The sequence below is a fragment of the Battus philenor genome, unplaced genomic scaffold (genome assembly GCF_028537555.1).
Source record: "Battus philenor isolate CCGP_79_NKW_IND1 unplaced genomic scaffold, ilBatPhil1.0.hap1 SCAF_6, whole genome shotgun sequence".
In the NCBI taxonomy this organism is placed as follows: Eukaryota; Metazoa; Arthropoda; class Insecta; order Lepidoptera; family Papilionidae; genus Battus; species Battus philenor.
In genome coordinates, this window is record NW_027181726.1 from 7,427,084 (window position 1) to 7,442,908 (window position 15,825).

A 15,825-nucleotide genomic window follows, 5' to 3' on the forward strand; every position below is an offset into this window, starting at 1 on the left:
AAAGAGGAATATCTGAAAAAAATAAAAACGGTAAAATTATTCTTACCGGCATGAAATAGTATTTTGTTTAATGATTTAATAGTATTACTCTTATTCTTATATTATTCTTTCTAGAAAATATTTTATGAGTACAACAGTCTTTTAAATTGTTTTATATTTATAATCCCATTTACCCTATTAAAATATTTTAACAGTATAACGTAAAAACATCAAAACGACTTTCACCTTATGCTAGTTAAAATATATTATATACCTATAATTAAAGTTTTCCTACTTAGGACTACCGAGCGCTAAACAAGTAATTCAATGTATTACGAAGCTTTCAAATCAACACAGTAAACGTATGTTAACGAATAAACGTTTTATTCCATATAAAAACGAAAATTATTAACTAGCTGTATCTACATCAAACTACCTGCAGTTTGGCGGTTGTTACAAGTGTCGCGATGATAAGGACTTCGGTGGTCTCCAGGAAAGAGATTATATGATTATATGATATTATCTTTTGTACGCACAGTTTCTTGTCGTTTAATTCTACCACAGCATTTCTAAAGTTGAGATTTTTTTTTCAGGTACAGCTTTGAGAATACTGACGCACAGTTTCTTATCCAAACAGTGGTTTTTGAAAATATCAATTTATTCAATTCTTTTTATTGACGTGAATAGTTGTTTCTATAACAAGTGAAAAATCAGGAAATAAATGATTTACGAGTAGTACTTTACTTCGCTACTTACAAAGTAATTGATTATCGAATCAATGTCAAATCCTTTAAGTAGTAAATATTAATTGATATTTTATTGCGTAATGAATTAAATTTAAATTTATTGGTTGACGTGGCTGTATGAAATGAGGATCTTAGGTTTTATTTTAACACTAGTGGAAAAAATACAGATTTTGTTTTTATTTGTCATGTTGTGTTTAAAAGAGCGATTTTATTATTAAGAGGAATATGTAACCTCTAAGTGTTTTCCGAAAAGATCATAATAAATCATTGGCAAATTTTATTACCGCTTTGTGATAGAAAACAATGGCGGAAATTAATAAAAAAAACAATGAATGGGAGACCACAAAAGGATTGCGAGAACCTATAAAAGCTTTAGAGGTTGGTCAATTTTTTTTAGTACATAATAATAACTAATCGAGACTGGGTTTTGTCTTCAAATCAGAATGTAGAACGCATAGACCAAACTGAGGAAACCTCAACTTTCTGGGCCTTTTACACCTGGTCATCCTATGGAACATCTACCCAAAAGCTCGGCGTTCTTCCAATCTGGAGAAATATCTAATATAACGATGAGAGTCGAGACTTCTGAGCTTTCCTTGACCATAGTTATATAATAGTAACCTCGAACAGGCTTTATATATTTGATAATCTTACTCCCAAGTTTAAATTAACGCGTTTTCTTACTAATTATTTTTAATTTAAAATTCCTTACGTATTCGGAAACGTAAAATCGAGGGTATGTAAACAAGGTTGCCCACCAAACATCTCTATTCAATATCTACAATTTTCTTTGTCATTGACACTGCGAGAAAAATAGCCCTTATGTTGCTATAAGGAGATTCCTTTATTTACTAGTTCAGCTTACTGTAATTTCTCAATTCATCTGAAATATGATTCATACTATGTTATTTGGGGATGTAACATATTGGTAGAGTATTCATTTCTCTTTCAAAACTTTCCTCTTACATCTGCTGGCTGGTGAAGCTGGCCAACTGCCATACACTTTGCTGATATTGTTAATGGGTTATATATAACCACCTTAGTTCTTGGATAAAAGTTTTTGTTTTGAACTTCATCCCTTATAAAGTACCAAGATTATCTTTTTGTATTGGCCAAGGTGTAACTTGGAAAAATATTAATAAAATAAAATAAGAAATTGTAATAGTCTGCTTACTAAAACAATTGCCAAAATCTTAGGGAGCTAAAATGTGTAAACTATTTTATCAGCTACTTTTAAGCAATGTACATTTTGAAAAAATAATATGTGTATTTCATGTAACACAATAATTTTATCTCATTTTTTCTGAATATTTTAGTAATATTGACAAACCTGGTAAATATCAATAACTTTTTTTATTTTCAGGACAAATGGAAACTTGTCCCTTCATTTTTGAAAGTAAAGGGTTTAGTAAAGCAGCATATTGATTCCTTTAATTATTTCATTAATGTAGAAATAAAAAAGATTGTACAAGCAAATGAAAAAGTTTTTTGTGATGCTGACCCACTATTTTACATAAAATACCTAAATGCATATGTTGGGACACCAGATTTAGAAGAAGGATTTAACATGACAAAACCTACCACACCACATGAATGTCGTTTGCGAGATATGACCTACTCTGCACCAATAACAGTAGATATTGAATACATTAGAGGTAACCAAAGAGTTATCAAAAACAAGCAATTAATTGGAAGGTTTGTCATATATGAAATGTTACTTATTATTTTATCATGTATTCATAAAACACCATTATTTTAATAATTGTTTTTATGTGTTAGAGTGTAAATCTGTACCAAATGAAAATAAATTATAAAATTGTTTTATAAAATATATATAATAGCCCAAACTATCATATATAAACTAATTTTTTTTATCTTAGCAGTTGTATGGAACTTACTGAATTTTTGTAAGCCGTTCATGTAATGTATAGAAAATATTTACATGTAAAAAATCTATTTTTATTGATTACAGAATGCCACTTATGTTGAGGTCATCAAATTGTGTTTTGACTAATAAATCAGATTTTGAGTTGGCTCAACTAAATGAATGTCCCCATGATCCAGGAGGTTACTTTATTATAAGAGGTAATGTAAATTAATGTCAATTATTTTTTGATCAAAATGTTATAGTATATTCTACAGTGCATACATACAGACTCGTTTAATATTGAGCAAGACCCCATTGCAATAATTTGTCTTTTAGGGTACTACCCAAGCATTAATTTTGTTGTTAAAAAGTCATGCAATATTGTCTTATGTTTAAAGGCCTCCTTATAGTGTATTATGTTTACAAAAGCAATTTACTATATAAGTAATTTTATACACATGAGTAATTTTTTTCTTCCGTCATTTTATTTAGCCACTGCCTGCTCGATCGGTTTCAGCTTGCATTGGTTTATAGGAGACCCAGTTTTAATATTTGTGTAGAATGTATGATTGAATAGCTAATACAAATATTCTATAAGACTTGATAATCAATATGCTATTGTTATTTTCAAAATAGGACAAGAAAAAGTTATTTTAATACAAGAGCAATTGTCAAGAAACAGAATGATAGTGGATGAATTTAAAGGAGCTATACAATGTCAAGTTACAAGTTCAACACATGAAAAAAAGACGAGAACAAATGTCATTGTAAAAAATGGAAAATATGTGTTAAGACATAATGCATTATCAGATGTATGTCACATTTTTAATTATTTATTAAACTTATGTACATTTTAATGCAAACTTTTTAGCTAAAAACTGTTTAGCATAGATTAACATCAATACTGTTAATCAACTATTAATACATAGAACTGTGATCAAAAAGTAAGGTAAACTTGTTTCTGGAAAACTCTATTGGGACATGGTGTTGCAGAGACACAGGGCGAAAACACTGCACAGCTTGTCACGGATACTGTGAAACAGCGATTGCAGGTCGGGGATTTTAGTGTAGATAACATACAAACATGTCATTGCATTGGCTGACCATTGTCATGCAAGAACTAATGCTGATTAAGATGTAGAACATCAGTTCTCGCGACAAGGTCTGTTTTCATAAGACTAACTTTGAAAGGATCCGGCATTACACTGTCAGAGTTACTGACTAAGACCAGACACGATGTGTATATGGTGGCATGTGAAAAGTTTAGCATTACGAACTGTCCAAATGCCGCCTAAATGATGCTGATTGGGAACGGTATACTTACACTATCCTAAGATAACTGCAGGAGGGTATATAAGTATGTGTGGCGCCGTCACATTAAAATAAAGAATTTACGTGCAATAAACAAATTCACCTAACTTTTTCATCACAGTAGTATATTATAACCATCCCACATATCTGTTTTAGTTTTTTTTTTATCACTTGTTCACTTTAACCAGTAATTAAAAAAACCCTTATTGTGTAATTGTTTTTTTTTTTTAAAAAAACATCACATAAATTTCTTATAAAACTGTAAAATTCATCAGTGAAGAAAGTAAGAATCACTTAATGTCAATACCATTTAATATCTTACAGGATCTTCCAATAGCTGTTGTGTTTAAAGCAATGGGTATTTGCAGTGACCAGGAAATAATGCAACTTGTAGGTTCAGATGATTCAATTGCAAAGAAGATGGCACCTTGCATTATGGATTGCCACAGCCTAAAAATATTTACCCAAAATCAAGCTCTTGCTTTTATTGGAAGTAAGTTAAAAGTAAAAAGGTAGGTAAATATTTCTTGTAAGATTCTGTAAAGGACAAATTTTCATTTTTGTATGTATAGATTATAACAAAGCTTTAGTTTTTGGTATTCTGTGTATGATATTATATCATAAATTTTCCACCATGGCTATTTAATTAAATTCAATTTGATATCTTGTATCATAATCACACTTAGTGTTTTAAAATTTCGATTGTTCATTTTTGTTAATAAGGATATATTTAAAGATTTCAGGCAGCAAATGCAAAATCACGTACTCCAATTGATGAAGCCAGAGATTTACTAGCTACCACTATCCTTGCTCATATTACTGTCGAAAATTATAACTTTTATGTAAAAGCCATTTATTTAGCTATAATGGTGAAAAGAGTTATCGAAGCTGAAACAAACAAGGCTGCAATAGACGACCCCGATTATTATGGAAACAAAAGACTAGAATTAGCAGGCTCGCTACTATCTTTGATGTTCGAAGATTTGTTCAAAAGGTTTAACTGGGAATTAAAATCTATTGCTGACAAAATAATCCCCAAAGTAAAGGCTGCACCATTCGATGTTGTTAAACATATGAGGCCAGATTTGATAGCCAATGGTTTGTTCACAGCAATCTCATCAGTTAGTACACACACTTTATATATTTAATGTACTCTTTGTTGACATATTATAAAAAATAAAATCTGTTTCAGGGGAACTGGACTATCAAAAGATTTAAGATGGAAAGGCATGGAGTGACACAAGTGCTTAGTCGCTTAAGTTACATATCAGCTTTAGGAATGATGACAAGAGTCAACTCGCAGTTTGAGAAGACGAGGAAAGTGTCGGGACCGCGGTCATTGCAACCTTCGCAATGGGGCATGTTATGTCCGTCCGACACTCCGGAAGGCGAAGGATGCGGTCTAGTAAAGAATCTCGCCTTGATGACCCATATTACAACGGAATGCTCCGAAGATCCTATTGCGAGATTGGCTTGTAACGCCGGCGTGGAAGACGTTAGACTATTAGGAGGCGAAGAAATTAACCACCCTGCCGTGTATATGGTTTTTCTGAACGGTAAGGAATTAGTCAAGTATAAAATACTTTTTTTGAGTTGACAAAAAATCAATCATTTACATCAACTTTTAGGAAACATATTGGGTGTAACAAGGCAGTACAAAAAACTTATCAAGATATTTAGAATGTTCAGAAGACGTGGTCTTATTTCCTCTTTTGTATCCATTTACCCAAACCATAACCAAAGAACCGTTTACATATGCAGCGACGGCGGTAGATTATGTCGTCCGTATATTATAGTCGAGAAAGGCTATCCCTTGGTTCAACAGATTCATATCAATGAACTGAATAGAGGGATAAGAAAGTTCCAAGACTTTTTGAATGATGGTCTAATTGAATATTTAGATGTAAATGAAGAAAATGACAGTCACATTGCAACTCTTGAAGCTGAAATAGATCCTTATGTTACCACTCACCTTGAAATAGAGCCATTTACAATATTAGGTGTATGTGCTGGTTTGGTGCCCTATCCTCATCACAATCAAAGCCCGAGGAATACTTACCAGTGTGCCATGGGTAAACAAGCGATGGGTTAGTAAATTTATTGGATATTTAATAACTTTAATATCATTCCTCTTTATTAATACAATACAAAAATTACTCACTACCAGTGTCAATGTTAAAGTTTTTATTGTGTCTCAAGTCCTACCCTTATATACCTTTACTTTACGACTAAACTATGGTCTTAATGAAAAGAGAGAGCATGCATATTTTTTTTACAATAAGTTACCAGCATGGATACTCTGTAAGAGTACATCACAGTAAAGACATTGCTTAATGGTGATCAACTGTTGTAATTATTATTAATTGTTTGTGATATAATGAAAATATCATAAAAAATTGTAATTTATATTTGCAGGCACTATTGGATACAACCAAAAAAATCGAATTGATACTTTAATGTACAATTTGGTGTATCCACAATGTCCCATGGTAAAAACTAAAACAATAGAATTGACAAATTTCGATAAATTACCTGCTGGCCAAAATGCAACCGTAGCAGTTATGAGTTATAGTGGTTACGATATAGAAGACGCTTTGATTCTCAACAGAGCTTCTATTGATCGTGGCTATGGTCGATGTCTTGTATACAAAAGTGCAAAAACAACGATGAAAAGATACAGTAATCAAACGTCGGATAGAATATTGGGCCCTTCTCGTGAAGCGACCACAGGAAAGATTATAAAAGCTCACGATATCCTCGACTCTGACGGGATCGCTGCACCGGGAGAGATGGTAGAGAACAGACAGGTCCTCATAAATAAACAGATGCCACCAGCAACCATAAACCCGATTGTCCAGGGACAACCGCAACAAATAGAATATAAAGATGTTCCCGTTTCATACAAAGGTGCAGTGGAGTCATATATTGAGAAAGTTATGGTTTCTGCTAACGCAGAAGATGCATTTTTAATCAAAATATTACTTAGGCAAACACGAGTCCCCGAGATTGGTGACAAATTTAGTTCCAGGCACGGACAAAAGGGAGTGACTGGTTTAATAGTTCAACAGGAAGATATGCCATTTAACGATAGAGGAATTTGCCCCGATATGATCATGAACCCTCATGGTTTTCCTTCTAGAATGACCGTAGGGAAAACAATTGAATTGCTAGCAGGGAAAGCTGGGTTATTGGAAGGGAAATTTCACTATGGTAAATACAATACGAAATTACATATATCTTATTATTTTTACATGGAATGGAATGTTTTTTACTGAGCTCCTATCGGCATGGAAAGGCGTTTGTTTAGAATAGAAAAACTTTGGGTTCATCAAGATACCCGCTGTTAGTTTGAAGAGGACAGAATTATATGGTCCTATCCTACCAACTAAGGAAGTTTTATTGGTCGCCCTCTGCGCAGATTTAATATTTGATGCGTCTTTTGTATTTAGGCTATCACTGCTTTATAAATATGCTTTTTTCGTATTATTAGAAACACATCATTTATTTATTTTTCGTGTATGTATTGGTAATGTTTTATAAAATTGTTCTTCGTATAAATTTTTAAATAGATAATCCAGCACTATGCATGTACAGCATATGTATTAGTCAATTCTTACATGAGCTTCGTCCAAAAAATATGTGCCGTCAAAATTACGCATGGAATACACTAGCGGTGCTATGTTGTAATGTATGCTCACATATGTACTGTATTACTCAGGTACCGCTTTTGGAGGTTCCAAAGTTAAAGACGTCTGCAATGAATTGGAAAAACACGGCTACAATTATCACGGCAAAGATATATTTTATTCGGGGCTTACAGGTGAACCATTGGAGGCTTATATTTACTCTGGACCGGTATGTTATATTTCTCTGTTTAAATCATAAAGTGAACCTTTACTAGCAGAAACTTCTTTTTAGGTTTATTACCAGAAACTGAAGCACATGGTACAAGATAAAATGCATGCTCGGGCACGCGGTCCTCGAGCGGTTTTGACTCGGCAGCCCACTGAAGGTCGTTCTCGGGACGGCGGACTACGACTTGGTGAAATGGAGCGCGATTGCCTCATAGGCTACGGTGCAAGGTAGAGATACTTTTGTCATCTAACTTTAATATAGTACATAGCTAGAGCGTCGTAATAGAAAATAAAATAAAAAACTAGTTCAATAAATTATATTAAAAAAAATAGTTTAACATTTAAGTTAGAAAATTAGAAATAAAAAGTCCCTGTCCCACACGAGATAGGGGAACGAGAGGTCCCCAATAGCGGGGATCATATAAAAAAATACAAATAAACGCGCAAGAATCAGAGGGAAATTTTTATTATGATTGTAAAAACAAAACGGATGCTAATGTCTGTGAGATATAATTTCAATATTTAAAAATATCATTGAAAAATCTTAACACAGTTATTGCATTAGACATCCAGCATTTCCAGTGGCGGTTTCTAATTTTTTTACGCGAAATCACATTTGATTGCTATTCTTGTAATTATTTATTTCCTAAAATAATTTTTGGCGAAAGCGTCAATCATGTCAATATCTAATACATAAAATTCTCGTGTCACGGTGTGCGTGATTGAACTCCTTCGAAACGGCTCGACCGATTTTTGTGAATCTTAGCGTGCATATCGGCTAGGATGGAGAATCGGACATCTATTTTTCATCCCTCTAAATATTAAGGGTGGTCCACCCCTATATTTTTAATTTTGACTATTTTTTTTGTTTTTATTTTTTTTATGATACAGCATACAAAAATGCATACAACCCTTAATTTTCATCCCTCTACGATCATCCCTTATTTTTTTAATCTTTCCTAGAAATAACTCAAATGGCAAAACAACGTTTGCGGGATCAGCTAGTATTTATTACATACAATCTCGTTGTTACATACTTATTCACGTTATGAACAGATATCGGATGTTATAATATAAATATTTTTCTTGTGAAATTGGCCAACACTAAGTAAATATACATCCGAATATTTGATCTGTAAAGAACTTTATGCTTTATAATTACTTTAAAAGTTTCTTATTTATTTTCTAATTCTAGCATGTTGTTAATGGAGCGATTGATGTTGGCCTCGGATGCGTTCAGTGCAGATATCTGCGGCGCTTGTGGACGGCTCGCGAGCCGCGCCTGGTGCCATGCGTGCCGTTCTTCTGCCGCTGTCTCTACCGTGGAAATGCCTTACGCCTGCAAACTGCTTTTCCAAGAACTCGCCTCTATGAACATAGTCCCAAAACTAACGCTAAAGAAATATTGTTAGAAAACTGGTTTACTCTAATATTTTTAAATTTTGATGAAAATGTGACCTCCAAGATAATTTTGTTATTATAATTAGTTACACATTACGGATATAAAAAAAAACCTTACTTATATAATGTTTCATTATTAACTTTAATTATGTAAGTTAAATATATTTTTTTTAAATTATCTATTAGTTTTGCTTTTCTTCTTTTGTGACATATTTAAAAAGTTATTTTGCTATACTGAGAATAAATCGCAAGCAGCAGTCTAATAAAACTTTTTATCGATCTTGGTATCTCTTCCTAGTGGCGTATCACAAAGCTATCTACTGTGTTCTTTAATTTTTGGTACATACCCAGAAGACACATTGTCGTGCATTCAATTTTCAAACCTACTGTTTTACTGACGATTTGAAAACCTTAAAGACTGCATGAATTTCTTGGTTTTTAACCTTCCAAACTCCTCTTTTGCGACTTACCCGAACACGTATGGTACTCCCTTCGTATATTTAACGTGGATAAATTTTGCAAAGAATGAATGTAATAAGTGATTTCGGGGTCATGACTCACACATACCAAATAAAAAAAAGCCTAAGATTTCATAATGGGTCTTTTTAATTCCTTCTATCAATCTTTACTATTTTATACTGCACTTTTGGTAAAAATCATTTCGAAAATATTTCACAAACTTGGAACCGCCAATGGTTAAAAAAACGTAAGTCTCACATTCTGCCACTTACAATACATCGTAATATAGCTAATTCCACTCCGATTTTGTTTCAAAAGCCGCGAAAAGAAAATAAATGCAATTCTCCCGTCAAAGTCACACCAGCTTCCTCTTTTAACTAATGTATATATATATATATATATATATATACCCCTTTGACACAAATACTTGTAATATAATTACAAAGAGATAGTTGGAAACCCTTCCATCTTTACGACGTTACTTAAGTGATGATATTATATATTAATAGTTTATTTTAATTATAATTATTATGTAACTTAAATGCAAATGTATTTATAGGTTGTAAATGGCGGCTTATTTCTGTTTTGTTAATTATTAAGATTATAAGGACTCGGTTTTTGGCACTGGTCGGTGTAACATCTCCTGAGGGTGCCCCGTGGAGGGGTGAAACACGTGTAGAGTGAATTAACGGTGGTAGTTGCGTTTCGCATTGTTTGCCGCACGCGCATTTATCAGCGGGCTGGCGGGCGGTCCACTTCATTGCAAGGCTACTGCTGCATAGCGGAAGTAGCTATATATTAGTCCCTTTCTTAGTTAGAATGGACTTCCGCAAGGTAACGCATGAATCTATTAAATAATTACTAAGATGTATATTATTTCTTGGTCTTCCGAAACATTTATAAATTTTAAAACAGATAAGCTTCACTATGTCCCTTGAGGGAAGATATTAAGAATCCAGGCAAGAGATGCGTGAACTTGTCCCAAATAATTCGGTGTTACTCAAGATAAAATACTTATTAAGCAGTAACATCTTGGGATGTACAATGGGTAAGTACTATGAAAATAAAATAAATTTTAAATAAATATACCATTTATTATTGATCATTCATGATTTTTAACATTTTCAAGGACGCTTTTAACAAAATATACATAGACCAAAGAAAAAAAAGAGAAATGATGTAAAAAAATGTGCTGCTCGAAAAAAGTCGGAAAATCAAATAACCTATGCTGATCCATATGATGAACGCGTGGGAGCTAAGACGCCGCAGCGACAACCGTGCCGGGAGGTTTTTGTTAACAATATTATTGTGATTTGTAATGTCCTTCATATAAGTTTGAATTGTACAAGGTTTTTGGAGCACTTCACGTGATATATAGCCCCAAAAGTCATTTCGGTTCCACAACGCCGAAAATTCTTGACCATACTTGAAGGAAAATGACATTTATTACCCAATTACTATCATTGAACTTATTGGATACTGGCATAAATACTTACAATTTCATTTAATCTTGACGCTATTTGATAGAACATTCTCACTAAAATTGTGTTTTCGTAGCTTGCAATTGGCATTAAATCTGGGTCGCCCATGTATTGGATAGAAGTGGCCTTACTTCTTAACTGAGATAAAAAAAATTAAAAATCATTATCATTAAAATATAACAAGTCAAAAAACCAAAATGATTCAAAATATTATTAATACGATTTATCATCAGTACCTTATTAGTTACAGAAAGTGCAAAATTAGATGTGTTTCCAAAAGACGAATTTTCTTGAGAAACATCTGATATCTCTGTTTCTAGTGGAGGCAACATATTTTCATTTAACTAAAAATTAAGTAGTTATTAATCTTAAATTATATTATATTTCAATCATTGTTAAATATAAAATTTAATAGACTAACCACAAAAATGTTCAAAAAGTATTGGACACAATGATTGAGATAGACCGGAACTTTCTTCATATCTTCAAGGAGTAATTCATCTTCATCATTATTATTGATCAACAACCAGTGTTTCACTGTCATCCATAGACCTGTAACAGTGATATAATACAATACGTTGGTCCAATTTCTAAAATATATATTAACTAGTAACCTAATTTATTTTCAAAATTTTATAAAATTAATTTAATGAAAAGCATAAATACATTACTTGCGACGTACAAATAAACTATGCTTTATACTATAAAGCGACCAGCTCAATGGACTCAATTATTAACAGACTTCGATATAAAAATGTATTCATCATCATCATAACATCAGATCTGTTCACCCCACTCCACCGCGATCTAGCGACTTCCTGCAACCCTAACTCTGTCGTTCGTCCACCTAGTAGCTGGCCAACCCACGCTGAGTCTAACGGCTCATGGTAGCCACTCGAGAACGTTTCAGCTGAAACGGCTATTGGTTGCGACCGTTGGTTACTACGAGTGGTGTGCCCGCCCAATGTCACATCAGACGAACAATTCTTTGAGCTAAGCCAGTTACCTTGGTTATTATATTGATATGCAAGAATTTCATCTTAATTTAAAACGTGTTATACATTTTATACGTTACTTTGATATTGCTGGTTCAATTTCTTTTTAAATTCTTCCACATTTGTTTCTGAAGCTGTTTTAGCAAAATGAATCTTTTTTACAAATTCCATAGCAAAACATTTTCTACTTTCTGTCCAAATAGGACAATATTCAAAACTAGTAGAAACATTCAGTTCTGAAATAGCTTGTTTGGCGATAGCAACCCATTTGCTCAAAGCAATACCATTATATGTGTAACTGGAAGAAAATACATTGCCATCAGATTATTTATAAATAACGTACATGATGAGTATTTCAAATTGCATAAAAAAATATTCAGTGATAATAATTTAATTTACCTTTCTTCTGTTGAATTATTGTAACTGACTTCAGAAATATGATGCAATCCTATGTTATTATCTGTTATGGCTTTTTCTAAATTCCATAATATTGGAACGAGATGTTGTTGCGAAAAAACCTTAAAAAGTTATATGATAAATAAATGTAGAGTAGTTTGTACAAATAAGGCCCTTTAGTGTACCTTTTGAGATTATAAATGAAGAAATAATTTGGTTTCAAACAATAATTAACTTACTTTTCCCAATCGAAAAAGCATTACAGCGTTCTTATATGTAGTCAAATCAAGTCTCATAAATCTTTGTAACACTAATTGAAAAATGCAGGTGTATGCTGGATAATTCTCTGCAATGAACTGTGTAAAACTGGCATCTAAAGCATTTAAGTTGTTTTCTTCTTGCATTTGTTGTCCTCTAAAAAATCTACATGTGGAATTATTTTATAGTGAAATAAAGTAAATTATAATAAGAAAGTTTAATGTAATTATAATAAAAATAGTACCTATCCTGACTGATGGTATTATCAGTATATCTCCATGGTTGAATTAAACTTAACCACAGCTCCATGACTAACCTAAAAGATGCATCTAAAGGCCATGTTGTTACCAAATGCTTAACATAGTGATAACCCCTTACACACATTATTTGTCTTGCATATTTTCGCATTGTAGATGATCTAGGCACGGGATCTGAGAGGTATTTTGCCGAAAATGAATGAATATGCTTTATAAGAACTCTTACTATTCTTACTCTCTCAGGACTCGATGATATGGTTGGGTAATTTTGCTGAAAATTCTGGAAATATATTTTAGATATGTGATATTTGTGTGATTTAGTTTAAGATAAACTATTTTTTTATTCTTAAAACTACTTACATCTATACTTCCTGCACTTAATTGATCAATACTCATCCATATGTCAATGCAGACTTGTAAAACAGTTTCAGAGCGCCATACTTCATTTCGTGATTGTGTTTGAGATGATGTATGTTGGTTACTGATTCCTGATAACTCAGGCATTAGTAACAATGATGGAGTACCCAGAGGTCTAAAAGTAATTTGAAACCTGATTAATATTGAATTTTATATATATATGTTTTAGCTTCTAAAGATTTAAGTTATCTCAATATAAAACACTTTACGAGATGCAAAATAAGCTCAGTGCCTCTTGGTTGCTGAAACAAGCCCACAGAGACAAGACAAGGCAAGATTCCCTATGAATTTGAATTTTGATTCAAAATAAACAGAAATATTATGTTTAAATAATATATTACAGAGTATTTACAGCACATTAAATAGTAAAGTTGAATGTATGTTATAGATATGAATTTAATTAATATTTAATTAGAAAGTATTATTATTAGTAAAGTTAATTAGAAACAATAGCTGTGTCTATAACAAATCTATATATGCTAATAAATATTACATATTACTAGCAGTCATTTAAAAGGAACCACAGAAAAAAATCAAGAGGATTGTAATTTATTTAATACTTTTGTTTTCACATACCTGTTTGCATTCTGCAATGGTGTAACCATTGGCACTTTTCCTGTGTAATGTGGTATATGAGGTAACACAGGCACATTAGGATCCGAAGGTAAAAAATGGGTTAAGTAATCACATGCTAAAGAAAAGTAAACACTGTTCCAATTCTCCCAAGAACATTTATTTTGACTGTTACTGATTAAATATAAAGCAAATTGAAATATGTAATAGTCAAATGGATCTGATATTAAAGGTAAAGAATTTACTGCAAACATTTGTTGTTTCATTAAAGTTACTATATCAAGTTTACTAACTATATCACCAATACTACTAAACTAAGTTTTACATAAAATAATTAGTCTTAAGTTCATGTTACTCTGTTTCTGTTTGTTAGAAATCAATTCATGCATTTGTAATTATTTTAATCTAAGATGTAAAGTATAGTAATCAGTAGTACAAGTTCACCTAAAAACTGAATATAAAGCAAAAGGTTTTTCTGAAAAAACCTTGCATAGAAAAATTGTGCAAATGAAATTACATTCATAAAAAATTTAAGTACTTTTACCTTTGTATATTAAATTAAAGTAATAATTTGAACTAATAAATTATAAGTAAATTAAGTAGAAGAAACTTAGAACATAGTGGCCTTCATATAATAGTTTACATGATAATATTAATACTAACATATCTTTTTAATCCCAGTAAAGAATCAATAAACAACCAGAAGTATCATATATTATAAATAAAAAGTATAATTTCAGTAGAAATGTTTAAGTTGAAAATAGCTTAGGTAATGTTAAAAGGATACTAAGTGACAATCCCACTACATTTAATTTAATTGACTGGGAATCTACAGTCAATAAATCAGCATAAAATTGTGGGCAGCGACCTCTTTCTAGTGTTATTTGTAAATCTAGCTGAAAATAAATTTGTTATGAAATAAAATCTTTGTTGAATATTAAATGCTTTTAAAGACGAATTTAGCTTACCGGCAAAACATTGAGTGGCAGGTTATATTTTAATTGTGGATCAGAAAGCAATTTATAACATAGCTGAAACATAGGTCCTTGTGGCTCTAAGAATCCCATCAAGGTTTCAAATAAAGTTCGATTCCCTTCAAAAGTAACAGAGTTCAGTCCCCAACCATTATTAAAAGATGAAGCAAATATGTTATTCACTAGCTGAGGAAATAATGCTTGTAAATCTTTGTTTGGAGTCGTTAGATCAATAATTCTCGATAATTCAATAATTCTTTCTTGAAGAGGTAAATTGAAACAACTGTAAAACTGACTCTGGAAAAAAATATTATTTGTTGCATTAATAATAACAAGTTTTACGATGGGATTAATTATTTCCAACTGTTAATACCATAAGATCTTGAGCCATTTTGTAACACCAGGTGATATAAAAAACAAGCAAAATGCGTTATCTTTAATAACTTTCTTTTATATCTCGCATTCAGTATGCTCATAAAGTTTTTTAAGTAAAACGTTTGGGGGAAACGCAACTGTAAGGTAATCGACAGTTTGTTTTGACGTTTATTAAGTGTTAAGTCAAAATGGTTGGTTTTTTTAATTAAAAATGCAAAGATATGAAGTTTATGCATCCAAATATTGCGTTGCAGTAACTAAGAAAGACGCTAAACTTTTATAATATTGCGATTACCTAGTGCATTTTTATATTCTCGTAACTTTTTTTCTGACATTTGACTTCCTGTTAATTTTTTATATACTCCGGCAAGCATATACTACTCCAACAAAACGTCTCGCGCACGTTTGTTAGGTAGATTTGCTGCCTATTTAACAAAATTATCAGTATCATTTTACAGCTGGCTAAAATGATGTGAAGTGAA

The 15,825-nt window shown here is 32.0% G+C and overlaps 2 protein-coding genes across 4 annotated transcripts; one reads left to right on the forward strand and one right to left on the reverse strand.

The window, feature by feature from the left end:
• Window positions 1-921: 921 nt before the first annotated feature.
• Window positions 922-9,336, forward strand: Polr3B (RNA polymerase III subunit RpIII128). 2 transcript variants are annotated; one of them, XM_068773206.1, is made up of 12 exons: window positions 922-1,103; window positions 2,089-2,420; window positions 2,698-2,810; window positions 3,229-3,404; window positions 4,228-4,415; window positions 4,640-5,024; window positions 5,096-5,459; window positions 5,532-5,990; window positions 6,319-7,113; window positions 7,622-7,758; window positions 7,822-7,985; window positions 8,953-9,336. In XM_068773206.1, exons 1-12 carry the CDS (start codon window positions 1,029-1,031, stop codon window positions 9,167-9,169), a joined length of 3,405 nt encoding a protein of 1,134 aa, XP_068629307.1. In that variant the 5' UTR covers window positions 922-1,028; the 3' UTR covers window positions 9,170-9,336. The 2 variants fall into 2 exon arrangements, with proteins under 2 accessions (XP_068629307.1, XP_068629308.1); XM_068773207.1 differs by lacking the exons at window positions 7,622-7,758; window positions 8,953-9,336 and having other exon boundaries at window positions 7,822-7,949.
• Window positions 9,337-10,690: 1,354 nt separating this feature from the next.
• Window positions 10,691-15,487, reverse strand: LOC137930327 (sphingomyelin phosphodiesterase 4). Of its 2 annotated transcripts, none has more exons than XM_068773562.1 (13): window positions 15,342-15,487; window positions 14,963-15,265; window positions 14,782-14,890; window positions 13,998-14,214; window positions 13,365-13,536; window positions 12,992-13,284; window positions 12,729-12,903; window positions 12,493-12,611; window positions 12,174-12,391; window positions 11,520-11,650; window positions 11,335-11,442; window positions 11,114-11,236; window positions 10,691-11,042 (listed from the first exon to the last, which is right to left on the reverse strand). In XM_068773562.1, the coding sequence occupies exons 1-13, from the start codon at window positions 15,357-15,359 to the stop codon at window positions 10,713-10,715; spliced, it is 2,316 nt and encodes a 771-aa protein (XP_068629663.1). In that variant the 5' UTR covers window positions 15,360-15,487; the 3' UTR covers window positions 10,691-10,712. The 2 variants fall into 2 exon arrangements, with proteins under 2 accessions (XP_068629663.1, XP_068629662.1); XM_068773561.1 differs by having other exon boundaries at window positions 12,729-12,912.
• Between the last annotated feature and the right edge of the window lie 338 nt (window positions 15,488-15,825).